This window comes from Halichoeres trimaculatus, unplaced genomic scaffold, assembly GCF_033239565.1.
Source record: "Halichoeres trimaculatus isolate MK-OKI-2021-1 unplaced genomic scaffold, fHalTri1.1 fHalTri1_scaffold_9, whole genome shotgun sequence".
Lineage (NCBI taxonomy): Eukaryota > Metazoa > Chordata > Actinopteri > Labriformes > Labridae > Halichoeres > Halichoeres trimaculatus.
The window spans coordinates 14732413-14760402 of NW_027437188.1; the positions used below are offsets into that span (position 1 = coordinate 14732413).

Consider the following 27990-nt stretch of genomic DNA (forward strand, 5'->3'; position numbering starts at 1 on the left):
TGTTTGGAGGTCATTTGAAAAGTATACGTCGCCATACGTCTGTTGTCTGGGTTCCTATGTTCACATATGCTTGAGTTTGTGAGTACATGCTTGCCTGAGAGGGAAGCATAAGTGTCCTATTTGGTTACAGAGCAGAGTTATTACATGGTCTTGGGGCTGTGTGCATGATCGCACGTTTATGGAATAATGCATACACACACACACACACACACACACACACACACACACACACACACACACACACACACACACACACACACACACACACACACATGCACACAAGCACACAAGCACACACTATATAACAGAGAGTTAAGTGTTTGAAGTGTGTCATGCATTAAAGATTGTAATAACATGCATTCAGACATACACTTCAATCTAAAGACTGGGGGGAAATGGCGAGAATTTGCACATGGCACAAGTGGATCGTAAGCAGGTAGCCAATAGAGCTCAAAAAGGAAAAAATAGAAAGAAAAAAAAGAACACAAAAAAAAAAAAAGAAAATGAGAGAAATAAAAGTTATATCTTAACCCAACTCTTAATTTTTTTTTTGTTGCACAGTTTATTTGGAGTTCAAGGTGATACCTTTTAGCATCAAATAAATATATTTTTTAAATAATTTGTCAACTAAAATACGCATTGCAAAGAAATTTGAAAAAAAAAAAAAAAAAGTAAATGACATTGTTTCTCTTCTTTGCATTTTGATGCTCTTCTTCCAACTGGCTTACCAGTGCCAATGCAAATTCTTGTCATTTTCCCTGGTCTTAAGATTCTGGTCAAGAGTGTATATACTTAAGTCATCAGCCTGTTGAACAACCCTAGAAATGTGGGAGGAAATAAACACTGACACAGACGTAAAGAGGTAAGAAACATGGAGGTCTGAAGTTAAGTGACAGCATTAGGTCTAATTGCTTTGTGTTATTCATTTTTCCATAACTTATATATCGGCTCTTTAAAGAGCATACTAATACATCCCCGGCTAAGTACTTTGCATATGAGCAGCGTGAAACCTGAGCTTGTCAGAAGGTTTTACCAGCAGGTCTCTTTCTCTAAAAGCCTATACTGCTGGGCCCTTCTGTTTTTAATCTTGGACCTGTCTCCTGAAAACTGGTTTATATCCAACTGAAATGACTTGCCTTATGTACATCAGTGTAAATGTAATTGTTGCATAAAGTATATTCACTGGCCATAGTCCCTTCAGCCTCTAATAGGTGGATGTTGGAGGGAAACAGCTAAAATATGTTATGAGGAAACATTTCACTGTTGCTGTATCCAATATCAGAATTTTGCAACACTACAGATAAACTGCCCTGATAAACACCTCTAACAAAGAGCTGCTTGGTTGCTTTTGCAACACAGTCCAAAAGAATGAGGCCTTTATTTTGTTTGCTTTGTTTGTTTGTTTGTTTGCTTGAGCTTGCCTTAGTGTGCCAATTGAAACCAAATGGTTGGGGTGGGGGGTAGGCCAACCTACATCCATAAACTATTGTACTTTTTCACTGACTCAACTCCTGATGACCTTTGACCTTTCCTACTTGTTGTGCAACTTGTTTAGTATGTCCCCAACACTGTGAGTGTAATTAGAACTGCAAAAATTTTTATCCCTCTCAAATTTAGCAACACTAAGATTAACATAAGCACAGAGGGGAGACCACAGTGTGAAGCCAAAGTAGAATGTTGGTTACTTTCAGCAGTGCAGTCTCAGTGTTGTGGTTGCCTCTTAACCCTGACTAAAGGTCCTCAAAAAGACTTTCTACAGGAAACATCACAGAGTTGACAGGACAAATTTCTCCAAGATTTTAGAAATAAGTGAGGTTAGATATTGGTCTGTAATTGGCTAAAGAGCCTGAGAGTGTCGGCTTTTTAAGAAAAGTCTTAATTAATAATTATAATAAAAAAAATATAGACATCAAATCAACAATTTAAGAAATTCAAAAAACTTTGTTCCGATAAATTTTCACTAGATTTAAACTTTGTACTTTTGCAGTAGCTCTTTATAGCTTTAAAAAATATTACTGCAATAAAGAAATTCCTATTAATATTCCATACACCAGTGGCTTACCTGAGTTTCACACCCCTATATATAGGACTGTCAAAAAGTGACGCAATAATAACGCTTTGATTTAAATTTCTCTTAACAACACTAATTTATTTGACACGCAATTAACGCGCATGCGTTCTGTGTGTGACCCTCGGCCCACCCCGTAGGTTGGGAAATCAATCAGGACTCCATGCAGCACCAACGCTACATTGTGGTTGTCAAGCAGAAATGATTGAAGACGGTGTTCTGAACGGGAAATTCAGATCCAAAGCACTGCCAGATGACACACCGGCCATCCAGACCATGCCATGCTCAGGCACGATTGCCCCCTGTGCCCCTTTCTTCTGCTGGAGAGAACGGCCAGCGGTCACACTACTCCATTATGGACCATTAACAGGTATCACACACACGCATGGGCCGCCTATGTCATGGTGAAGCGTCTGTTTACACAAAGTGCGATCTCATCAGTCAGCACAATGAGACACAGAGACAACACTGCTACAACTTATTTACTTTTTGACTCAGTTTAGGTCGTTTTGGTCTAACACAGCCCTCCAACAGCCCGCTATTGTTAAAAATGATTGTCGAGAGGTGCGTTCGCGGCGATGATACGTCATGGATCTTACGCGCTGTCCGCGTGCTTGTGCTCGTGCATGGAGTGAACCGCGCCGGAGCACACTTTTCTAAAGTGTGCCAAAGCAGAGAAGTGAATCATGCTTAGACACAGCATACTTGCGGTGACACTAGCCAAGCAAGCTGGGCTTTAGGGTTAAAGGGTGCTGAGGCACAGTACGGTTTGACAGTGTGACTGCGTCCTCAAATAGCCTACTACTGGCTGGCCAAGCACACATGGGCTGGAGAGAGATACATTGTCTGAGATATATTTCTTTAATGTGAAGTGTCCAGGCAATTATCTTTTTGTCCAGTCTACAAAGTACTTGTTGGACAATGTGTCTATTGTGATGCATGAGCTCTATCAGTTTGTAATGTGCTGCCTAAAAAAAAATACAGGCTGTTTAGTTTAAAAACTTGAAAATTATCCCTTTAAGGTACATTTGGAAAAATGAAAAACTGTGCAATCAATTTGTGAGTTAACTATGAACAATCAATGCGTGTGATATCACCTTCAGCTGACTGGGAACGCTGCTGCTCTGTTTCCAAGCTTCGAGTGGCTGTTAGTCTGCTTTTGTCCGGACTTTTGTGGTGCTTCTGAAGCTGTCTTGTCAGTCTCCTGCTCTCCCTGTTGCTTGTCTGGTGAACCACTAGACTAGAGCCTTTGCCTAGCCATCTGCTTGTACCGGCTGTTCGGCCTCCTCATTCTGAAGGATGGACAGCATACACAACTCTTTATTAATGATTAAGTCACATCTTAATGGTCTGACTGAGAGGTGGACATATGCATCCCTTTTTGTTAAGATTAATTTGTTAAAGTTTACTCTTTTTGTTTGTGATTATTTTTTATTTAGATATACCACCTGACCCTTGGTCCCTTTATTTGATTTGGGGTGTTTTATGAGTTTTTCTTTGTAGGTAGTTTCCTCATTGCTAGAACTTAAGTTGTTTTGGTTTATTGACAGTCAATTTAAATAGTTTGTTTAATTGGTAACCTGTGGTTTACTAAGTCTCACTATAGCTGCCACTAACTCAAGAGGTCACTAATGTTATCTCTAATTTTAAATTTCTTGTCATTAAAGAAGCTCATAAAGTCCTCACGGCTAAGCGATGGAGGAGTCCATGGCTCAATAGAGCTATGACTATTTGTCAGGCTGGCTACGGTGCTGAAGGGAAATCTGGGATTATTTTTCTCCTCTTCTTTTAGAGATGCTTAATAAGCACTGTGCGCAGGTTGCAAGGCCTTTCTCAATCCATCTAAGCTGCTTTTCCACAGTGAACTGGACTTCTTTGTTTTAGTGGAGCACCATATCCTGTCTGATTTTCTCTATCTTTGTTTGATCTCACGAGTTTCAGCATCGTACTATGGAGCAGAACTGTTGTCTCATAGTCCTCTGTGTAAGTGGAGCTATCTAGTCGGGATTGGCTTAAAGAGAGCCCATCAGCAAGGTGATCAAGCAGAGAGGGAGCATAAGAGCCCTCTACAAAGGTAGAGCAAAAACTCTGAACCCAAAGCAGCTGGCTTCCTTTAAATTGGCTACTGCTCAGACAGGCTTCTAGTAAAGATATTTTTATCAACTGGAGTAAAATCTGATAATGAGAATTTAGAAGTTACTAATAAGTGATCTGACAGAAAAGGATTCTGCAGGAAGAACCCTAAATTGACAGTTTCCAGGGTATTCAGGTTTTGGTTAAAGCAATGAGTAGGTTGGTTCATAACCTGTGTGAAACCAATGAATCCAGTTCTGACACGAAAGCAATAGAAAGGCTATCATGGACAATGTCCATATGAATGTGCAAAAGCTGGCTTCAATAATTTCAGCCCATTTTTTCTGATTGATTTTTGACATCATCTCAATTAAAACAAACACTGCTGCAGGATGAGAGCTCAACCTGTCAGCTCACAGGAAAAAACAAACACCAACAAAAACTATTTTATCTGAATGGAGGGCGATGTTTGAGAGAAACTGATCAGATTAAAGTTCAAAGCCAGGAGGCTGGTAAATGACAGCAAACAAAGTTGTTGTGCAGCTTAAACAACCACAGGAAAGACTTTTAACAGAGCGATAGCCTGATTTAGGTCTCGTGCTAATATTAAAGATAGCTGCCCCACCCTCAATCCTGTGTGTCGAGGAATGTGAGTAATAAGATGAGTAGGAGTCTGTTCATTATCAGTTCAACTTTGGAAGATAAAGATCTAGTTTTTAATAACCAACATCTAACTTTAACTTCATGTGGTTCAGCTGCATCCAAAGCTCCAAGACTTTTACTTTTAATATTTTTATTGCTGACAAAAAGGGTCATGTTGGGGAACAGACAGTCTCTGTGTTGTGCATCAGTGTATCTTTATAATCAAACAGTCAAACACACATATCTGCTGCAGATATCTATTGTCTTGTGTCATTAGGACCAAGATTATTAAAGATCCATTTTCTCTGGACTCCGTTTTTAATGAGCCTACTCAATGAGTAGCCAGCCTCCTGAGGAAATCAATATGGCTTCATCGATTAGCTTTTCTGTCTTAATGCCTCATAACAAAGGGCTACTCTGAGTGAATTTTATAGACAAGCTGTTGCTAAATGGAAGTTATTTTAGTGTGAAGTGTTCGGACATTTACAAAACAAGCACTCTAAGAAAATTATTTTTAATGAACTTCTCTAATAATGAGCAATTACTTATAATTAGTAAGAAATGTACCTTGTAATTTGCTGTTCTACATCTGCTCTCTGTCTTATTTAGTGTCTCTAATGAGCCAGCAAAAAATCTTGATCAGATTCAATAAATCCATTAATTTACATAGCTCAAGCTAGAGACAGACTGCCACCGGGAAACATAATTTATCATGCTTTGAAGTCTTAGGTGGTATGTACTGTTTACGTACAGTACCTAATCATTAATGCAATCAGGTTACACCAAGACCTGCATGTTTTCTTTTCCATGCAAATGGAGAACAGACAGGCAGAGAGAAATACATAAAGGACTTTTTTTTTCATCCTTTGGCTAAAAGGGCATCCCATTTTTTTCCATTCGATTCCATTTTCCACTGCTTATCCGGGTCCAAGTCGTGGCGGCAGCAGTGCCATCAGCGAAGACCAATGAGAGACCCTGTCTCTGGCCGCTTCCACCAGCTCCAGGGATACCAAGGTGTTCCAAAGGCCAGTTGATAGATACAATGACTCTACCTGGGTCTGCCCTGGGGTCTCCTCCCAGTTGGTCATGCCCCAAACACCTCCTCAGGGAGGCGTCCAGGAGGCATCCTAACCAGATGCCTGAACCACCTTATCTGCTCCTCTGGATGCGGAGGAATAACAACAGCTCTACTTTGAGCCTCTCCTGGATGTCCAAGCTCCGAACCCCATCTCTAAGGCTGAGCCCACACACCCTGCGGAGGAATCTCATTTTAGCCACTTGTATCTTGTATCTCTTATGTAAAGTTTTGTTTATTTTTGTTGTTTTATTTTTAAATTAAATGACAACTTTTACAATAAATCATCACCCCACCATGCAATGTAAGTGTAATCCAATGCACTGGCCCAACAATTACTCAACTGCTAAAGAAATATCAGTGCACCACCTATATGTACCGAGTGTGAAGTTTGTACTGGTGTAGGGCTTGATTGCTTTATATTGAACAGTGTTTCAACCTTCAATAAATATTCATGTACAAATAAATTTACATTTATATATACATATAAAAAGAAATCCCTGTGTGTTTATCTATGAAATATGCTGGTATCAACTGTTGACTCTTTTTGTTTGCTCATAAAGATGTCTCCTTTCGCAGTAACTCCACGGACCCCCTGTTGAAGATTTAGGACATCAAATTGTTGTGGGGACAAATAGGTCACAAGAACTAAAAATTCTGGGCTCATGTTTTATACAGGCAGGAACTCAACAGGAATCAGATACACAGCTACTCAAAGAAGATAAACATAGAGGTTTTGTGGTGTCTTATTCTGTTGTGCAGATGCACTTGTGCACACTGTGGTTATCTTCAGACCCAGTTTTAGTATCATCTTTCTGTTACTCACATTTAGGTGCTCAGGTACACTCAGACTCAAGTTATCTTATTCTTATGTTATAATGTTTGGGGACTTACCCAATTTTCCATATTTCCATTTTGTCATTTTAGTGTTGCACTTAGAGAATACTCCTTTAAAGCCATGTATGTCATATACCTCTTCTTACTTAGCTTAACCATAAAATGTAGCTGTGCTCAAAGTAAAGTTTGTCTGGAGGCCAAGCCAGACTCCTCCTCCTCCACCTGTAAGAGCTTTGATGGTTCTAAAAATAGGTATTACTCTGGATTAAGTTAAAACAGCAGAGTTATATAACTATACTGGGTAAAGAATTAAAAAAAACATTAATGCTTAACCTTGTCCTAGCAGTACTTGAAGTACTTGATTTTCAGTGCACAATCAAGTGAAACACTTTGTGTTATTCAGGAAAAAGGGATGAACATGGAGACTACTTTGTAAAAATATAACTAAACCAAAGTTGCTCACTTAAAGGGTGACTGTGGCTTAGATGTAGAGTTGTCATCTCTCAATCAGAAGGTTCAAGGTTCAATCCCAGCTCCTGCAGTCACATGCCAAAGTGTCCTTGAGCAAGACGCTGAACCCCAAATTGCTCCTACTGTTAGACAGTGGTGGCATAGATAAAATGGGATGCGGGGTATGTGGATTAGATAAAAACTGATGGGTTCTTCCATAGAGTGTCTCTCTACCACGATCAGGATGAGAATGTGGTGTGGATGGGTGAAGGAAACCAGCAGTGTAAAGAACTTTAAGTGGTTGGGAAGACAAGGAAAAGTGCTATATAAGTACTGGTCCATTTACTCTTTACTATTTTCTTAATTTGTAATTAAACCTGCATCATTCTATGGGCTGTGTTTGGCTGTGTATGGACAGATTGCTGCTGGCTTACTCAGGAAAAGAAGCTGGAAAGGGTTGCTGACAGTACAGCTCCTGTCAAACATGTATGTCTGTGTACATTTTCTGACACTGGGGTGTACGTGATACCAAAAGCCTGATTTGTTGTCTGTCTCTTTCTGTCCTGCTTGTAAAAAGACTGAGACTGTTTTCCAAACGGCCTGTGAAAACGAACGTCAGCTCAGTTGGCTGATGATACAGTTACATCACCTACAGTGTTTTAAAGCAGAATCTCCCTCTGTTTTAACCCATGCATGAAGTACAATTTAATCAAATCAACAATTTAGGTTTAACAATAAAAGTAATATAATGTGATATTACAGTATCACATTGTAACATTACACTGTCAGCGTAACGATATTATGCTTCCTTACTAACAGGCCTTTCTGCCAGTGTTACCCTTAACCTACTGCACAGTACTACACAGTGATGCACAGCTCAACAGCTTTATTCATATGGAACCTAAAAAATCCCAATCACCCCATGGATTGCTATGACCTTTTACCTAATTCATCTTGTCCTTAAAACCAAGGCCCACTCAGCACACCCTTTCACCAAAATGTTGGACGAAAAAAAATCGAAGTCAAACAGCTGTTGTCTTAGGGTTAACTCGGATGAAAAATCAAGTCAATCTATTGCCATTCAGAGAAACAGACGGCAGAGTAATCTGATTGTTTAGAGGTGACAGTTTGCATTAAGAGCAGCCCTGACAGGAGCTGTGACTTAGCAGCTTGCATTAGAGCTACAAGGTTGTTTTTTGTTCCTAACTGATGCTTACAAATGATGTTTGCGCTTTTTGAACTGACTGATTGGCTTTGTTGATTGAATTTGCACCCTGCACTGTGATGTATATGCTGAACTAATGCATTGTTTACAGACTGTATAAAGCCTTTTTGCATAAAGAGCAATTACAATAAAAGCTGAAAAACACTGAATAACCAAGTTTCAATTAATGTTTGAATGTAATTTAAATCACATTAGGCAGCACTATAGCAGGCCGTGTATGAGCAGCCATGTCCAGATGTTAACATGATACCCTGGCTTTGACAAAACAAAGAGCTTTAATCATTTATAATGGAAACCAAACAACAGCACAGTGTTGTTTAAGCATGACTTTATTGTTCATGCTCTGCATATTAAGTTGATCATTGTGTAGATCTTGTTTTCCAGACAGAGGCAAAACATCAACACTTTGTTTATCAGGTAACATCTCCATGAATTTGTCAATAGCTATAATTCACAAACTGAGGTTTGACAGTGAATTGAAAGATGAAAGTTTAATCCTCGGAGCTGTATCGATCTGTTTCAACACAAATGAATTGTCTGTGTGCAGGATAGGTGCACAAAGGCAAAAGAAGACACACAATGAATCACTCTGAAGGTAGAAGAGAATGTGTTCATATTCAACATTTAAAGCAAATACAATGTAAGTGATGTGCAGAAAGAGTGACAGCTAAAAGCAGAGCAGACGCAAATCAAAATTACACAAGAGATCATCTTATTGTCACAATTTAATATGTTTACTTCTTAGTGAAACCAGGACTTCAAAATCAGATACCTGCCCTCGTCTTAGCGTCTGGGATTCATCTGCCACACAGTTCTGGTTTGGAGAGTCTGCTTGTGCCATAGCTGAACCTTTTATGGCTGCAGTATGTGCTTGATGTCTTTTTGCCAGCAACCTGACCAACCAAGGGGAACATCACAAGCAGTGCTGAATATTTTTCAACATTATTCCACTGGCACTGCAGTGGGATCTGGACCTATTTCCTTAGACGTGTTACAGATACAATATGTAAAACAAGAAAGTACTTAATGTTTTGAAGAGAAAAATGTTGGGAAAACATGCAAAAGTTTACTTTGAAATAATGCCAGACAGCTCTCATTTGTTCTCCTGGAGACCCCTGACATGAGCGTGGATGTTGGGGATGGAGGTGTTGTAGATTGTGAGTCTGACAAGACTCTGCGTGCAGAGCACTCACGGTCACAGATCAGGTCCTGGTGGTCGATCCCTGCACGATCCCCGTGCTTTGACAGGGACACAGGTAGCCTTTTAGATGCATGCGGACTTTGCTGTGCAGGGAGGCATAGATGAAAGGGTTGTAACAGGCAGAGCTCATGGCCACCATGTGACAGCAGACTTGTATGACATTAACGTAGCGCTTCCCTATGATGTGAAACTCTGGGTCCAGATCCAGCAACAGGTTCAGCACCTTAGAGAGACATGGAGAAGTTTGCATTAAGTTGCAATAAATCTGCAATTTGCATGAGACACTTATTGACACTGAGTTGTGAAATGTCAGGCTTCAGCCATGTGTGACTTGTGTCTTGAGTGCACAAAATGGTTTTCTAAAATTCCTACAGCAAAGTAAATCTTCTGCTGTCTTCTGCCATTAATGCGGCATCCTTATAAAAAATGTAAAATCCTTATTTGTTTGTGCATGGCTCATTATGTACATAATGGGCTTCTTTTTTCTAGATAAAATTACCTGGTAAAGAGCTGCTGTAACAAATGATGCGTAAAATTAAAGCATTTTAAGGGCTGTCAGTGCTTCAATCTATTTTTACCACTCTGCTGTAGCAAAGTTTATGATTTGCAATCAGATCACTACATATTTAAAACTTATCTTCTTTGAAAGTATTTATTTTAAATGAGGAGCTTTTTTCACAAAACATTTTGGTCAGAGTGACCTTCATCAGACATAATTATGTCTGATATGTATGAACCTTTCATTGGTCTTGTGGACAAATTTAGGCTTATGCCCTCCTCTGACACACCTGTGCTTCTAGGTGGGCTCAGATTTTACTTTAATCAAATAAGGAGCTTTTAAAATTCAAAGAATGTGTTTAAGTGTAGGTGAGGAGAATAATCTAGCAGTTAGAGCCTATTGTTTCTTTGAAGCCTCACCTGCAGGGGCAGCCAACAAAGGGCAAAGGCCAGCACTGAGGCCACCAGCAGAGAGAAGGTCCTCTTCCTTCTCTGGCTCCAGCGCTGCTGGCTATTTGATGGCTCCCCAGGCACTGAATAGCGCTTGAGGCTAATGGTAATAGCACAGTAAGATAAGCTGACAGAAAGTAGAGGAATCATATAGGAAGCTATGAGAATGAAACAGGAGTAGAGAAGCCGCAGGTTGCCATTACTTGGCCAGAATTCCTCACACACAACAAGGTCAATGCCACTCGGACGCAGGTCCAAATACCGTGTATAGAAAGATGGAGGCGCCGCCAGGGCTAGAGATAAAAGCCAGATACCAACAGTCACTGCACCACAACCCCACACAGAGATCCTGCGCCTTATGGGGTGAGCTGAAACATAAAGGAGGAAACAGTTTAGTTTTAGTTCAGAGAGTCAAAGCCCTTTTGTTCACACACTTAAGTTACCATGTTCAGAATGATTTCAGTATTTTAACATGTTTGAAACTATAACTGTGCTACTGTTTTAGTTAAGCTACTTTTTCAGGCTTTCTTATGACTTTTCATCAAAAGAATAGGACTGTGGAAACCAGAAACAAGAGAGTGAGGAGTGATGTGCGGGAAAGAGGCAGAAGGTTGGATTCAAACCCGAGCCCCATGTGCTAACCTCATGGGGCGCACACCTTAACCTCAAGGCCACACCCAGTATAACCTCACTTTGACTATTTAAGCAGCACTGTGGAGACTGGACCAGTCTGTTTATTTTAGCCCAGCCATGCTGGTGTACCCAGATTTTTCAGGGGTTGCATGAGTTCAGGTGTAACAGCTCAATTGAGTTCTATTGATTACCATAAATGAGAACATGTGCTGCAAAAAGCATCAGAGTCAAAAACTCCATCAGTGCATAAACGTTACATTGTCAAAAACACATTAATGCTACATACATACATAACAAATTCAACCATGTTAAGTGCTGACTAGTCAATGAAAGTTACAAATTTCCTCACCCACAACAATGTAGCGGTCAACAGCAATGGCAGTGAGCGAAAGCACCGATGCAAACACTGTCGCACATTGCAGCAAAGGAACAAGGTGGCAAAGCGGTCTCCCAAAAGCCCAGCCATGGCTGTCGAAGGCGTACGACACAGTCAGTGGGACGCAGCTCAAACACATCAGCAGATCTCCAGCAGCCAAGTTTCCAATGAAAAAATTGGTGGCATTGTGAAGTTTCTTGTCAGCCAAGATGCAAGCCAAAAGGAAGGAGTTTCCAACACCAGCCACAACCACTATGAGGCTGTAAAGAGGCAGGAAGAGAGGTTTGAACCGCAGGAGGAGCTCCATGCCCACAAACATGTCCAGAGGATCACTGTGGTTGAGTCCAGGGCTTTCGCTGCTTTTTAATCCATTGTGCCCCATTTCATTACTGATGTTACTGATCACGGTTAAGTCCTCAGTGATGAAGAAATCCATTTTTCTGGAGGCCGACCTTTAAATAAGAGGGAGATTGATTGTCAAAAATACCACAAGTGTTGCAGAATCACAAGAAAGTAATTAACTTTACATGTTGGGTTTGGGACTGTAATGACTAATTTGTGAAGCCTGCACCGGGTTTACTTTTAATTCTACATGTGACACAAGAAAAGGCTTTTGTTTCGTCATGTTTTTTGCAAATTAGCCCATTTGTGTTCAACACCAGGATAAACAGGTTTCATCGTCTCTTTAAGCTACAACTTAATAAATATTTAATAATTTAGAGACTGCACAGCCACAGAAGGAAATCAAATTTCTATTTACCAGTTTGGGGAGGGGGAGACCAATGTTGTTACTGGAAGGTGCCCAGTGAATAACAACCTATGTTTCTGCCTTCATTGGTTTGCTATTTACTGATTTAGAGCGTTTGAATAAATACATACAGAATTGGCTTTCAGCACTTTTGAGGTTTAAAAACATTCAGTTGCGGTTTGTTTGAGCATAGTTTTGTAATCAAATAAAAAGTTTCTGGCAGATCTTCAAACTATGAGATCTATTATATTTTGAGGCAGTGATAACCTTTTCATTTCATTTTCTTCGATTGCAACTCAAAAAGTCAGACTAAAGTTGGAGTTGGAGTTGGTTTTTTTGTTTGAATTTATATAATTGTATATATATATATATATATATATATATATATATATATATATATATATATATATATATATACATACATATATATATATATATATATATATATATATATATATATATATATATATATATATATATATATATATATATATATATATATATATATATATATATATATATATATATATATATATATATATATATAATTTATTTATTTTCAATCAATGTACCATCTGTGAAAATGCAAAAAACAAACATACAAATATTTGTATATCAATTCAGGTAATTGTGGGTTAAAATAAAATTGATCTGGATTTCTTTAGGCCAAGGAATAGAAGTAGACTTTAGTTCTGTTTACAGAGCTGTTATTCATTCATTCATTCATTTATTCATTCATTCATTCATTTATTTTTGGCATTGAGGGTCAAAAACTGCAAATGTACTAAGGGGTCAAGAGAGTCACGATTTTGACTTTTGATTTTCTGTTCCCTGATTAGAAAGGCTCGACCAACCTCTGATTGTCATTATTTATTGATCTATTATTACACCACAGCTGAATACTAAAAGCCAGATACACAGGTCCAGCCTCACAGCTTGTCAGGGTGCTGAGAGCAAAGACTCAGAAGGTGGCATGGCTTTTTATCGGCAGAAAGAGTCAGCCTCCCTCTGTGTTCTGGATGAGAAAACATCCAGAGGGTCACTTTATGGCTTTTTTTTTCTTTTGGAAAATTCAGAAGCATGGGTTAAAAAGTTTATGAGTCAATTTTAAAACTGGTCATGGGGAAATATATAGTTCTTCTTACAGCAGTGATGGGCAAACTCCTATTGGCTGCACATCTTCCCCTTTTTCCTCCTGCTTTTGTATCCAGTCAAGGCAACAATGTCCAAAAAATAACTTAACATAAAAGTTAAAAGTAGGATGGTGAAACAATCAATCTTACACACAGTTTTTATTATTGTCTGGAAATATGAATATGATCTTTAAAACAAATTGAAGACCCAGTGGAGCAGCTGCATAACCGTCACCGAGGTTATTTCATGCTCGGTTGTATATCAAATTAAAGTATCTCTTATCCAAAGTGGTGGCAGCTAACAGGATTTTTTCAACCCACTGCAATTCAAATAAATGATTCAGAAAGTTTTAAATACCTTTAGCAGATGGATCCTCTCCAGTGATTTGATTTGTGCTTCACACCAAGCTTTGTTACATCTTCATGTCCTGTCCCAAAACTGTTAATGCTGCTCACAGATGGTGGCAGACTGCAGTGTGTGTTTGACTTTTTATTTAACATGCAGGTGTCTTTAATGGACAGCTGGATTATGGCCCCTGATCCCATCTGGTCTTGCACTGTCCACATTATCTGACAGCCTGAAGAAACCCACCCTTCCCTGGTAACGCTGTTGCCATGGCCTCTGTGGAAACCATCCAGTTCCTAATTTGCAAGGCGTGATGAGAATTGAGAACCCTTAAAAATGCAAAACAGCAACAATGAGGACCCCTGATGACTCTCTCAATTTCTCTCTGCCCCCCCCCCCTCATCCTATACTATGTCTATTCTGTTTTTTAATCTTTTTTTACATCCACTTTATTTTGCTCTCATGACTGACTTCACTGATATTTCCTAACTCGGGAATTGAAATAAACCACACATTTCCCTTCATTGTGAGGCTGCTGAGGTATCTGTAGACAGCTGAAGGCAGAGGGTGAACTAATATGTAACCTGAATGAGGTCAAAGTTCATTCTTTGCATTTCTACTCTGACAATTTAATGATGGACCTCATTATATGAGCTGAGAGTATAACCAGCTCATCTCTTACACAGCCTCGCACATCATGATAATTTCAGGGAGTTCAGCAGTTTGAAGACAGAAAAAATTGAGTTTAGTGCCCTGATTTTGTGGGGTTGTTTTTTTTCAGAATCACTTTAAGGAAAAGGACATCTACCATCGCTACTGCTGAGATGTTTTATATTAACTGAAGTCAAATTAAAGTCTGACTGAAATAATGACTGGATTCACCATCACAGTGAAGTGGCTTTCTGATCTGTGAGTTTAATGATCTGCTCCAGGCTAAATTTTATTATCTCTACATGACCCTTTCATTAAGAGAGGTCAAACTCTCTCTAAAAGCATGGCGTCTGAGAAGGAACACCAACCGTACGCAATGTACGCATTTAGACAAATACAGCAAATAGAAAGCCACCACTTAAGACCTTCAGGTTAGCTTTTATATCTCCGATTCAGTATCTGTCATCTCTCAGTGTTTCCTTCCAAGGACAATTTTTTTGTTTTCTTTGCACATTATCAGTTTCTGTTTTGGGGCATTTTTTTTTAGTACGTAGTCTTGTTTTTCTTCAGGTTTTGATTGTGAGAACAGCCAGGCTTACCGGTGCCCTGCTGTTTAGCCTTTATCTCTGTTTCTGACAGATCGCCCCTCCCCTCTGCTATTCATTCATGCTGACATGATGAGCTCAAATGCTCAGTGCCATAGATGCTCGGAGTACCAGGAAAATATTTATTATTTTTTTTATACTGAGATTACATCACTCGTAATAGAGAGACTATAATTCTATTGTAGGTGTTATACTTTGATTTCCTCATACTTTAAGCAGGTTGTGCTTTTCTAAATGGGAGAGGGTAAAGTCATGCTTGAAACAAAATGTGCTTTTTATTGTTTTGAACATTTCAGTATAAATCTTTTTGGTCATGCTTCCTGAAGACATTCAGTGTCCGTGTCACACGTTTCTGCTTGTCACAATGTATTACCTGTATGTTTTTCACAAGGCATCCTATTATAGCTTCTTCATAGGATGCACAAAAAGATTAATCATAGAACATGTTTCAAAATGTAAAATTCACTAATCAGTGTGTAGTTTTTCTGAAAAGGTTATTTTGAATTTCTGATATTAAAACTGCGCAGGCATATGTCATATGGTCAGGAGTACATTACCCAGCTCTGTTCATTTTCAGCACCAAAAATGACACCAGGGACAACATGATCTTATTCAACATACCACAGTCATCCACAAAAATGCCTTTGGATATAAAATCCATGCTTGTTCACAGTGTGGCACAAGGTTAGTTTTTTAAAGGCTAGACTCAGAGTGTGAAGTAATGATTTTTTACCGGGCACAGATGTAAAAACAGCTTAAGGACCTGCTGGGTTAACCATCTCTATGAGGGAAAAAATGGAAAAAGATTTTGTTCTAAAATCCTTGTAATGGCAACAGAATACTGCTTGAAATTGCCAGATTACTTCAATGCAGCTAAAACCATAAACACTGTTAATAACAGCAATGTTAGAAGTTTGGACATTGCCACATTTATTTATTCATGCGCAAATTGCTTAAGTATCCCTGCCTTAAAGGGTCTTGCTCCTTCAAAACTGTAAGATTTTGCTAAAAATTATTATTATTATTATTATTATTATTATTATTATTATTATTATTATTATTATTATTATTATTATTATTATTATGGTGTTTAACTCAGGCACATTTTTTCTCTTTTCTTATCTGCCCAGACTGCTTGGTGTTTAGAACTTAATTTTTTAAGATCAGAGAAAATAAATAGATACAAATGAATAAAACAAGCAAACAAAAAATCTGTATTGGACTGATGTTAAAACTGCTAATCAGACCGTAATGCAAAGTACACCAAGCATAAAATTACATCTCCAAGTTAAATCAAACACACACACAAAAAAAAAAAATCATTAAGCCAAGATTTATGGGAAATGTTTGTGCTCTCTTTAATAATAATGTCTCAAAACATTGGTGTCTATCAATAAGATCAGCAAGATCAAGTATCTTACCTGAGGAGATGTTGGATTTGGAGCTGATAGAGAAAATCGGCGCGCAGTGTCTCAGTTCAGTAAATAAGCTTATTTCCTCCTTTTTTTGTCACCTTTTAATTGTGACTCTGATTTTCTTTCTGGTTACCAGTCCTCAATATCTTCAAAGAGATGCTTCCCTGCAGCTCAGACAGAAGCCCACAGTGCTCAGAGGCATGGAGAAGGTGTTGCCTCACTCCGCTCTGAGACAGAGTGACGGGCAGAGAGAGGAAGAGAGGGAGAGAAAAGAGACCCAGGAAACCTTTCTTTCTCCTCTTCTCATAAACTTACCTCCATCCAACCTTTTCTCCTACATTTTGTCTGCATCCAAATTCCCACACCAGGGCACTTTCCTTACATAAAACGCTCCGAACATAAAAAAAAAAACAAGCTATCCTTTTTTGCGTATTTGCTCATGCCAGCTTTGATTGCTTACAAACTGAAGGTAAATGAGGTAGAGAAAGAGCAGCAGTGTGAGAAAAAGACATAATCACATTTTCTTTTTGGTCTTCAGGTTGAGAGCTGGGGAAAATAATTAGCATAAAACTGATTGCTGCCTCTACCTGTCCAACAACCATCAATGTGCTATTGTTTTTATTTTTATTTTGCATTTCTATGTCTGACTATTTAAGAGCATACTCACATGTTGCATGTTGCAGTGAGCCTGCACGTAATGCAGGGTTTGCATGTCACATTTCCATCAATAGATCCTTGTTATTATGGTTGTCAAGCAAGCCCCCAACCCCAGCTTCCTACCCACCACCACCACCAGCAGCAGGGATCCCCCACTGACACTCCAACAGCAGCCACAATGAAGGCTGCATCAAATCAAGTCAGATTGCTTTTTTCTCGTCTCGGCTATTCCCTTCATTTCTTTCCAGTAAAAGCAGCTCCTTATCACAATTGTTGAGGTTTGTGAGAAAGATCTGACACTTATGCTCAGAAGACTGTGCAGATTTCTACAGGCTTTTTCCAACCATTTCACATCACGTCAATAGGGGGACCAATTCGATACTAGATAGACCGTTCAATAGGACACAATATCCCAGCAAACCCATAAGAGCAACTGAGCAATCAGAAGAAAAGTAGCAAAGTGAGAAGGCACAGACTGGTGAAAGCGTTTGATATGGGTCGCTATTTTTCTAACCAGCAGGACTTTTTTTGTACATGGGGAAAACTGGGTGTTGAATAGGTCCAATTCAGCTCCTAGCTAACATAAAAGCTAGCGTGTTGTTAAAGAAGAGAGATGTTCAGTCACAGCTCGTATCATTAAATGGAACAGGGAAAGACATACTATCATTCTCACAAAAATACAGGTGTGATTCTGCTAATGTAAACTATTTTTCCCACAAACCATTATTTTTTCTTTGCCAGCCCCTTGCTGCATTTTTGGTGTATTTATTTATGCATGATATTCTCAGCTTATCACGGATCTCTGCGATGAATAGTAATCATAGATCTGTCCATTCTCTGCTGACGCATAGGTGAGCTTTTAGCATCCAGATACTGTGCTCTAAATCTGAATCTATAACTTAATTAGTGTCACGGCCATTATTGATCTGCCTGGTACATGTTTATTGATATATGTGTATGTCTCAATTAGCATGCATGGGGCGTGTAAATGTGTTTGTCAGCTAGTTTTAATGTATTTGTTTCTACGCTGGCATAATGTGTTAAAATGATCCATGTTCACTTTCCTTCTACAAGACAAATTACTCGTCCCAGCTCAAAGATGCTTATGAGTTCATTTGTCTTTTACTGTTTTGGTTGACTTTTAGCAGTCTTAATGTTATTTCTTGCTGCAAAAGGAACTAAGGTGCAACTATCTGTATAGCCCTCATACAGCAGACAGAAAGCATTGTGGACTGGCTGTGGGACATAATAACAAAGGATTTGGTGGCCAGTGAGCCTGATATTTCCCTCAGGGGTTGGTAGAGTAACACAGAGCAAAAAATAGGGTTGATCAGGTTTATATTTCTCAGGTGGACAGAAACACAAGTCGATTTTCTACTCGACTTGTGTACTTTTCCTTTTTTCTGGGGCATTTACCTGGATACAACAGCAAAATAGAGATGTTCAATGTGGGGAGCAAAAGGGGGGAAGACATGCACCAAATGGCTGTTGCTGGGAGTTAAACCATCATCGCTGCAATAAGAACCATACATCCTGAATATGGGGCACATGCTTAAACTGCTCCACCAGTGGCACCTTGGCTATCCTCACATTTTAGTGTTATTTTAGAAACCACATGTACAAAACATGAATGGAAAAATTGTCCAATAGACAAAGAGAAAATTATGACACTGTAACCTGACCTCAAACCCAGTATAGTACCACGTATTTACTGCCATGCAGACAATGACAAGTATGCCACAATAACTTCAGAAGTATTTTTAGAAAAGAAATAGAACAGAACTTTATTGTCGTTGTAACAAGTACAACAAAATTGAAGTCACAGCAGCAATCAAGAAAACAAAAGTAACAAAGTGTATAGAAAGTGCAAAAAGGTCCATAAGAAAATAGATGATGACAGCTTGTCCATCATTCTCCAGTTCAGCCAGCCTCCACCTCCACAGGGTCCAGGACTGAGCTTCTTCAGTCATGCTCCATCTCTGTCTCCTGGATCCTGTCTGCTCACAGCAGGTGAAGCTCTTCCAATGTAGCGTTGGTGTCTGATGTTAGCTCTGTTAGCCATGTCTGTGAATAGCGTAATGCTACTCTGCCCTCTGGTATTCCCTCTGTTGCTGGGTTAGCACAGCTAGCTTGTCTATCTTATTGGAGATAGATCTCATGTTCCCAATAACGATGGATGGAAGGTCAGGTCCATGTCGTCACTTCTGAGCTCACACCTGAGAACCAGCACGTCGTCCTCACCTCCTTCTCCTCACCTTCAGGCCTTACACCAGTTAGCATTGACATGCCATCGGCTGCTAACAGCTGATTTCACATGTAAACCATGCAGCAATTGTTAAATGTGGGATCTCCAGACAAACAGGGGAAAAAAGAAGTAAAAATATCACTGAAGCCACAAAAAGTTTGGTGTGCATGATCAATAAATGAGCCATAAAAAGTAATGATCCACTTCAAATACAAAGATTAAGAAAAAGAGACAAAAAATTACAAGAAACAGACAAAGAAGAGAAAGCTGCTGCAAAAGGCAGCCATAGCCAACAGGGCATCGCCTAGCAAAATAAAATACTTGTCATAAAATAATTAACATAAAATACTTGCACTTAGATAAGTTGAAAACCATCCAGTGTTTATGCAGTATATATCGGCCTGAAGCTTGAAGCCTGGTGACGCTATTTTAAGGCGGGGTACACCCTGAACAGAAGTCTAGAAATTTTGTGTTTGGAAATAATGAGTTGCATACCACAGGCTAATGAGGAACCATTAGGCTTGTTATCAAAAAACAGCATTAAATCAGCAGCAGTGGTGGAAGAGAGGTGTGTCTGTCCAGCATGGGTAACTGACACATTCGTGAAGGCACCATGAAGGGTGTCAAAAGGTTCTTCCTGCATAACACAACAAGGCAGACACTTTTATCTAAATTAGGTACAACTCAGTCCCTATTAGCATTTTCATGTGGAACACCATTTTCCAACAACATTTGAGTTTGTCTGCAAACACAACATTAGTCTAATGTTGGAACGTAATTGGTTCAGTGCTGTGCTGACTTTACCTGCTGGTGAAGCCAGCTGTCTTTACTAACAGGTGTGCACGCTGTAGCTGTGTGACAGCTGCCATCGATAGACTGAGACTTTGATTTTTTTTCACAAAGCTAAAACAAAAAATAACAAGGAAAAAATTAAACTAAAAGTAAGGTAAAAGGTAAAGGTAAAAACTATCGGAAGAAAACCCTCTATTCCAGATAATCTGATGATTCATAATTCTGTAAGGCAGCAGCTCAAGAGAAGGAGGCTTGAACCCATGTTTCTAATAAAATACACAAACTAGAAAAGCACTCAGAGAGCTCAGACCTCCACCAAGCATATTGTGATTGTGATGCAACACTTTAGTCCTACTTTAATGTTATACTCCCTTTCAGCAGACTGTCTGCTACAATTTGGTGTTAGTTGCAGGTTTGTACAATAATTTGTTTCTGACAGTGTTGAAAATTATGATGACCGAGTGCATATTTCATTTTCCAGATCTTAGTATCCAGAATTTTGCCAGGATCTGGATCAGACTTTTACATCCGTCAGAAATTATTGTGACCTTGTCTTGTATTGTTTTGCAAAGCAATCAGACCATTTATGGTGGAGTTACAAACACATATGGTGAAAATGGCTCTATCGCACAATAGTAAAGAATCCTTTAAAAAAAATCCTGGATCCAGACAGTGATCCAGATCACCTCAAAAATTTAATCACTTCTTCCTTTTCCCATTCTGAACATTCCCTGAAAATTTCATCAAAATCTTTTGAGTTAAATTGTTCACAGACAAACAAACAAACAGACAAACTCTCAAAAACTTAACCTCCTCGGCGGAGGTAAACATAGAAATAAAGTGTTTCGTCATAAAGTTTCCTAAGGGAACATCTTTGCTCGTATGTGCACATTGTAAGTAAACTGAGATTAAAAACTCATCCTTTTTTTTTTTCACCTAGAACAGAGAAAACCTGTAAAAATATTCTGATCAAGTTACTTTCATGATCATGAGAATTAGATTTTTCAAAATGTTAACAACACAAGTGCCCATGTAAACCTTGTTATTTCAGGAACACAAAACCAAAAAAAACTGAATGCAAACACTATCCATTTGGAGCAAAAGCCCTTCATTTAAACGTATAAGTACAGCTGAAACACAGTTGCTATTGATAACCAAGCCATGGGGAATGTGAGCTAAGGTTTGAGAAATGAGTGAGATACTGAAAACAAATACATGTCTTTATAAACTTAAGAAACAATGAGAATAATTGAGTAGATAGATAGTAGCATTGGTGAAAGGTTTCATAATAAGCTTTGCACATTACAAAACCAACCTATTTCACGGTGGGCTGAGCATTTGATTCTGATCACTACAGAACAACAATGTTTTCAGGGTGTAGTAGGCTAGCATGTCTTTAAAGCTAAATGTCACAGTTCATCTAAGTTTGATTCAGTGCACCCTAAGGACACCTTCGGTAAGAAAAACCGTCATGGCAGATTAGCTTGGCCGTGTCTGGCTTCTTGTTCCTGACCTCTATACGTCTGAAAGTACACGAGCCACACTCTAGGAGATGCAAGCCAGGAAAGAGGCAGGAAGAGAAGTGAGGCGGCAATGCAAAGAGGATTAATGGTTAAAGTGAAAGCAGACAGATTAAGCTTTAATGTTAAAGTAGAAACACAGGATTACTCTCTTTATTCCACCACTTCATGAGCAGATAATAAGGGATAAGTAGTCAGTAGATTGGAAATAATCTCGCTACAAACAGTCAAGACAAGAACTGTGGATGTGGTAAAACGTGATGATGAGAAGAAATAGAGATAGGGGGAAAAGATGTCAAACCATACGGTTACAAGTGAGCAATTCTCTGTGTAAATTAGAATTTTATGCTTGAATGCTGTTCTCATTACAACACTCCATGATGTAAAATCCATGGCTTGTTCATTCTTTTCCACTATCAAAAAGAAATGTCCACGTCAATGTTGTCTTTTAATTAATATTTTCTATGTCATGAAAAAACACACAGAATCAGAACGAGTCATTTGTTCACAGTGAGTGAGGCTGTATGGCTGACTAAGCACAACAGCAGAGATGGTAGCAGCACTCTGCATTCATAGATAAAGTCGAAAGAAAAACATGACGCTCTATAGCTCACTTCAACATGGACTTAAATTGACTTTAGATTGCAGACTCACTTTCAGCAGTTCCTCTCGTGGTAAAATAGCCTGAAGTTTTCAGGTCTCACTCATTGCAAACGCCTCAAACTTCTGTAAATGTATTTCTTTCAAAAATGGAAGCTGTGGACATGTCGCAATGAGCACTTTCATAAGTGTTTGAAGTTTTCCTTCAAAAGTCAAACTCCAGTATAGCCTCTTAGCATGTTGGCTCTCAAGTCATTGGCCTTTGCTGATTGAAACACTGACTTTCCTGCATTTTGCCTTAGATACACACTTCCCAAAGATTCTGCAATGTTAGGTGGAATAAAAAAAATATAAACATTTCCATCTTTATCTGCCACTTTTATAAAGAATAACAATTTGTAACCCAACATGGTTAACTATGCCAAATAGAAATATGTTCCTGGTAAGAGTGATAAGAGTTTAAAAATACCTTTCAATTATGCTGCATGCTGCTAATTACTCTCCAACAAGTTGATGCTGGATTCAACAGGTCAGAGAACGAGCGCTGATGAGCAGGGAAGGTTTGTGTTGGCTGCAAATGTATCCATTGGCCCTGGCTCTGTTGACAGTTCATCTTTTCTGGTTTAGAGACCAACTATGAGATGTGCTGATTTTCAGATGATGTGTTTTGGGGGAGTAATGCCTGCAACACTGCCCCAACAAGACTGTTCTCATTCACAGGTCCCTACAACAACTGAGCATGTTCAGTTCATTGAAGGTTTCCATGAGAATGCAGAGGTTACATGACTGTCTGATGCATATGAGAGGGAGAGCTGAAGCTATACACTGATGTTACCAGGGCTTTCAGTTTAGTTCCTACCTAAGGACTCTGTGAACTCCACACCCCTCTACCCATAGTCTGGTGACTATCATACATACATACTAAACTAGTAAACAGCACACTTAAAAACTAGATTATTTGTGAAAACTGGGACAAAAAATTATTATTTGAGGATATTTAGATTAATTTTCCTTGCCACAAAACATTTTAAGTCAGTATGTATGCTTAACTATTATGTAGAGGCACTGCAGCTCGTTTCCACCAAGCAGTCCAGCTCAGTACAGTTTGGTATGCATTTGCTTGGTTAAGCCTGGCCCTGTTTGCATTTCTACAGCCAACCATGCCCCCTCCTGGTAGGTGGCATGTAAGCCAGATGCCGGATAGCCATATCAGTTGAATACTTGTGTGATACCATAGCAGCCCAACACAGTGTGCCCCGCGAATAAATCCAATGAAGAACAAAACCGCTACACAGTCTATGTGGGGATCTGTCCCAGGATTAGTCAGTGGAAACGGCATAAAACGTGTGCCAACCTTCCCAACATTGGGTGCTCAAAAATGAATTTCTAATTGATAGAACTTAGAAACAGGTATTAGAATTTTATGATTTTTTTCTAGTACTCTATAAACATTTATGGTTCAGATATATATCAGTTTATTTTTTTGGAATGGTGAGGACTTTGTTACTTTTTTTGTTAAATTAAAATAAAGTGTTGCAGCTGGTGCAATCACATAACCACATACTGCTTGTTTAAGTGAATACAATGAAATATATGGCCAGTGAGGAAAAGTGGGGAGAGGAAGAAGTCCAAACAAGCTGCACAGACTGGACAAGTATTTGAATATTAACCATGATCATCATTTTGGCCTTTGCTGGTTGAAAAAACATGATTAGGGGATATAAATGTGAGAAATATGCACTCTGTATGTCAAAAAATTCTACTGCATATAACATTTCTGAAATGTTTTAGGTACTGAGTAAGGGATGAAAAATAACAGAAACCTTAATTTGAAAGTCTAATTTACAACAAATGTTATCTTAAGATGCTTTGCAAAAGGAGCAAGTCTGGACCATGTGCTATTTTACTGTGTTTTTGCTTGTGTTGCACGTTTATTAATTTTCATTTGAATACCTTATCTTGGACCAGCATCCCCCCCTTGTTACTTCAGTCATATCAGGACATCTGCAAATATTCTGTCAAAGAGTCTGTTTCAGCAGATGTTATCTGTGTGGTGACCTTTTAAATAGGTGTCTTGTTGTAAGGAACTGTACAGGTTTTTCTTGTAACAACACATGTACTGACTCTACTGTGGAGCACTTCAAACTTGTTGGTTTCAGGGGGAACACATTGATTAGTTGTACACTGACATGGACAATAAAACCTCCCTGCTGTTGATTCATCATTAGAAAACACAGAAAACAGTCTTGTGAAAATTTCTGAACTTCCCTGCTTGTGGTCTACATCTTTACCCCCCTTGACTATGCAAATTGGTGACTCTTATCAGTTGTGCTGAATATTTTTTTCAATTTACTTTCCTTCTTTTCTTCCTCTATTTCTGCCGTTTAGACTAGATTTGATTCCCATCACTGTAGTTTGTGTGGAGCACCAACTGGCCATCCCTCATTGCATCTTCCAAGTCTCAGTGTGGTAGAAACTGTTGTGTAACCAGTCAGTCCGCTCACTCCCACACACCAGACTAAAAAGGTTAAGTCAGTGCGTTACATGCAGCACACAGTGACAGTTTGGTATTTGTGACAGTTTCAGGGGGTGAACGTCTGTCAGATATGAACACCTTGAAAGAAATTGGCCCTGATATTGATGTCGACTCAGAACCAATTTAGAGTGTCAGAGCGATAGACTTCAGTACTTCAGAGCTCTTTGTTCTGAAGTATTGACGGATAAGATGGAACTGAGCCAATACCTTTCACAAGTACAGCTGTGGGGCACTGAAAGTCTGAGTCACAAAAAGAAAAAACAAAAAAAGACACGCAGACCTTGGTGGACAAAAAGGAACAAATTATTTCTCTAATACAAATGTTTGTTGCATATGTAGAGTTTTACATTCAGTGCAGCCTTCAGCAGTCAGACACACAGCTGACGAATTACAGATAAGATAAAGAGATGGTGCTGTGCAGTCAGTCATTTCCGCTTTCACAGTCAGTGCGGTATCTCTTTGTATGTGTGGCACAAACAAACACTAAGTAGATTCTAAAGAAGCATGATTTGACGTTCAGATTTGCTGAGATTTTGTCTTTGTTAATGCTTTGCATGGCAATGTTTGAGTCATACTGAGAGCAGATTTCTCTTATTGAATTAGCTGTGTGAAGTGTTGATGTTTTTTATTAGTTACCATTTAGACAAAGGCCTCCATGAGAACACACAATTTAAAAAGCAAGCTTGCTCCTGCACTTAAACTTAACTATAAATTATCATGAAATATTATGAACATGATTTAATTATTGAACTCCTCTGTCTGACCCTTCACTTGGCCTTGTTTTTTTTTTTTTTCTCCGTTTTGCTACTTGTTACCATGCAAAACCTCTTTCTACTCATCAACCTGTTTGACCTACATCCTGTTGGATCCCCTCCACAGCCTCAGCTGTCTTCTCCCTGAATGTTAACAACCCTGTTTCTGGAAAATCAATAAATAAATAAATAAAATTGTTTAAACCTGGTGAAGGGCTCATTGAGGTGTGTGGGCCTGTGTTTATGAAATTGAAATGATGGTACATTCATGAATCTTATCATTGATGCTAATCATCCTCATTAATATGCTGGATCAGACGATGATTCCTCAATTCAAACAAACAAACAATGATGAATGTGGAATATCTATCAGAAAAATGTAACCACAGTTTTCCTGGTTTCGATTAATTGCTCTGCCTTACAAAATAGAAAAACTTATGATGCTTAGTATATCCGTTGCACACTGGCTGTCAATTTATTTATTTATGTACTTTTTATTTTTTCACTCCACATGACTTGAATGTGAATTATTCACAGAAACGCACAATCAAAGAAGCTGATTCAGAAAAATACACCAGAATAATAATTAGTTGGAAAACTAACCTGAGGTATGAGTGATTAAGGGTTTGTACTTCCTAGTTTATTTAGTTACCTTGCATGGGGAAAATACCAAATTAGCATTAGTTTGGTTGTCCTCGCTTGTTTCTCCAGCTCACCTCTGATGACCTTATGTTAGAAAATAACCCTGATAAAGTGCCCATTTGACTTCTGTTGTAATAGATATAACAAAACGAAACAAAACAGAATTTCCTCTTGCTTGCCTTTAGGAAAAAGCACTTCAAAGTTGTTGATGTAACTGCCCCCCCACTGGATAAAACATAAACAGGGCCCTCTGAATGTCCCTTCAGGGAGTGAATGTGAAAAACTGTTCTCTGCATGTCCAGTCCATGGATTAAATTTGAAAACGTGTCTTTTGGATAACTTTTGTGAATTTTACGAAAAAGTACCCACTGGAAGCCACATTATAAAACAAGCAGTAACTTTTGCTGGTAGGGTGCAACTTTACAGAAAAGATCCATCAAGTCACTATGAAAGCCACTGTAATCTGTACTGTGTGTCAGTGGCTTTTGACAGGTGTTAATATCCTACAAAAAGTAACCTGTGATACCAGGTCACCAAGCTCTCACCGCGTATAAACGCAGAGGTACAGTTATTTACCTCAGAGACGTATTTTGTTAAAATGAACCAGAGACACAGGAGAAGATTTGTGTGGGCAGAAAGTCGCAGGTAACCCTTTTTTTATGTTTTTTTTTTTTTTTTTTTTTTGTGAGGAGTTTCAAAGTGATCTTGAAAAAGTCTCCCTTCTTGATGTGTGCCTGATTGTAATCCACACTTTATAGTAAGATTATCATTGAAAACCATTTCTGTGATTAATTTCTGTAGAGAGGGTGGACACCGGAGCCTAACTGTCAGACAGAAAAAAGACAGAAGAGCAAAAGATAAACAGGAGAGGAGCGCTAAAGGCTAAGACAGGGCTGATTGAGCTGTTTGTGCTAACGTTCATCTCAACCCACAGTCAGCAGTTATTCTGCAGTGGTCTGTTTAAAGTTGAGAGTCTATCAATAAATTGAAGAGTGAGGTTAAGTTAGCTCTTCTTGGTAGATGTGTCTCAGAGCACCGAGCTGTCAGCTGCGCTCAGTATAAGCAGCTACTAAACTACACACAAACTGACAGTGTTTACTTGTTGTCACGTTAGCCAACAGATACATCAAAGCAAGTAGTTGACAACAGCGCTACATACAGCTGGCTACTACAACGTTTGCTTGATGTCACGTTTCAAACAGTAGCACTACGTAACTGTACTGATAAATACCTTACCTCAGCCCGTTGTATCCAGTAAAAAGCTGTCTTGAACAAAGAAAATTTGTTTCCATCTGGTCTCCATTTAATTCCAAAACACATACCTTGCTAAAAGTAATTTACAACGGTTTTCTTGAGGGTGGCCAGTGTGGGCCAGAAGATGGGGAGGCAGTCCAATTAAAGCAGATCCTCCTCATGGCATCTTTAAGAAAGCAGGTCATTAAATCCAGGGAAACATTAAACAATGTAAAAAAGTCATAAAGTAAGACTTGAAAACTTGCTGTTGTTAGATGAAACATAGGAATTAAACCATTACAATGCTAACATTGCTTTGTTTTATTATAAGATTGACATAATTCAACAAATGATTTAATGTGGAATAGATCCAACTTTTTTTTTTTTTTTTAGATTTTCTGATTTTCTGCCAATGCAATATATGAAAGACATCAACACCTGCATAAAATAACCTTTATCATTAAACAGAATATGAGCTTCCAGCCCAGGCACGTCAGAGAAGTATGGTCACATTTCTAAATGCGGTGAATGTTCCCATGTTCAAGTTTTATCAAGCAATCAAGAAAAGTTATTACAACATGTTAAAG

At 38.8% G+C, this 27990-nt stretch overlaps 2 protein-coding genes across 2 annotated transcripts in view; one reads left to right on the forward strand and one right to left on the reverse strand.

Annotated features, from left to right (window-relative positions):
* The first annotated feature begins 2219 nt into the window (after nucleotides 1-2219).
* LOC141797348 (uncharacterized) overlaps nucleotides 2220-27990 on the forward strand; it is a 41216-nt gene continuing 15445 nt past the window's right edge. Inside the window, exon 1 of the mRNA XM_074678653.1 lies at nucleotides 2220-2438. The gene's annotated coding sequence lies outside the window, so the exon portion shown is untranslated. The remainder of the gene's footprint in view (nucleotides 2439-27990) is intronic.
* Nucleotides 8867-16647, reverse strand: LOC141798218 (prolactin-releasing peptide receptor). Its single transcript, XM_074680050.1, has 4 exons — nucleotides 16433-16647; nucleotides 11502-11980; nucleotides 10490-10887; nucleotides 8867-9794 (listed from the first exon to the last, which is right to left on the reverse strand). The coding sequence occupies exons 2-4, from the start codon at nucleotides 11962-11964 to the stop codon at nucleotides 9573-9575; spliced, it is 1083 nt and encodes a 360-aa protein (XP_074536151.1). The 5' UTR covers nucleotides 11965-11980; nucleotides 16433-16647; the 3' UTR covers nucleotides 8867-9572.

Excerpts from the sequence above, each read along its gene's own strand:
- LOC141798218 (XM_074680050.1), bottom strand. The coding sequence starts at position 11,964 with ATGGATTTCTTCATCACTGAGGACTTAACCGTGATCAGTAACATCAGT. Across the intron at positions 10,888-11,501 it reads TGACCGCTACATTGTTGTGG|CTCACCCCATAAGGCGCAGG; the intron begins GTGAGGAAATTT and ends TTTATGTTTCAG. Across the intron at positions 9,795-10,489 it reads TTTGTTGGCTGCCCCTGCAG|GTGCTGAACCTGTTGCTGGA; the intron begins GTGAGGCTTCAA and ends TGTCTCTCTAAG.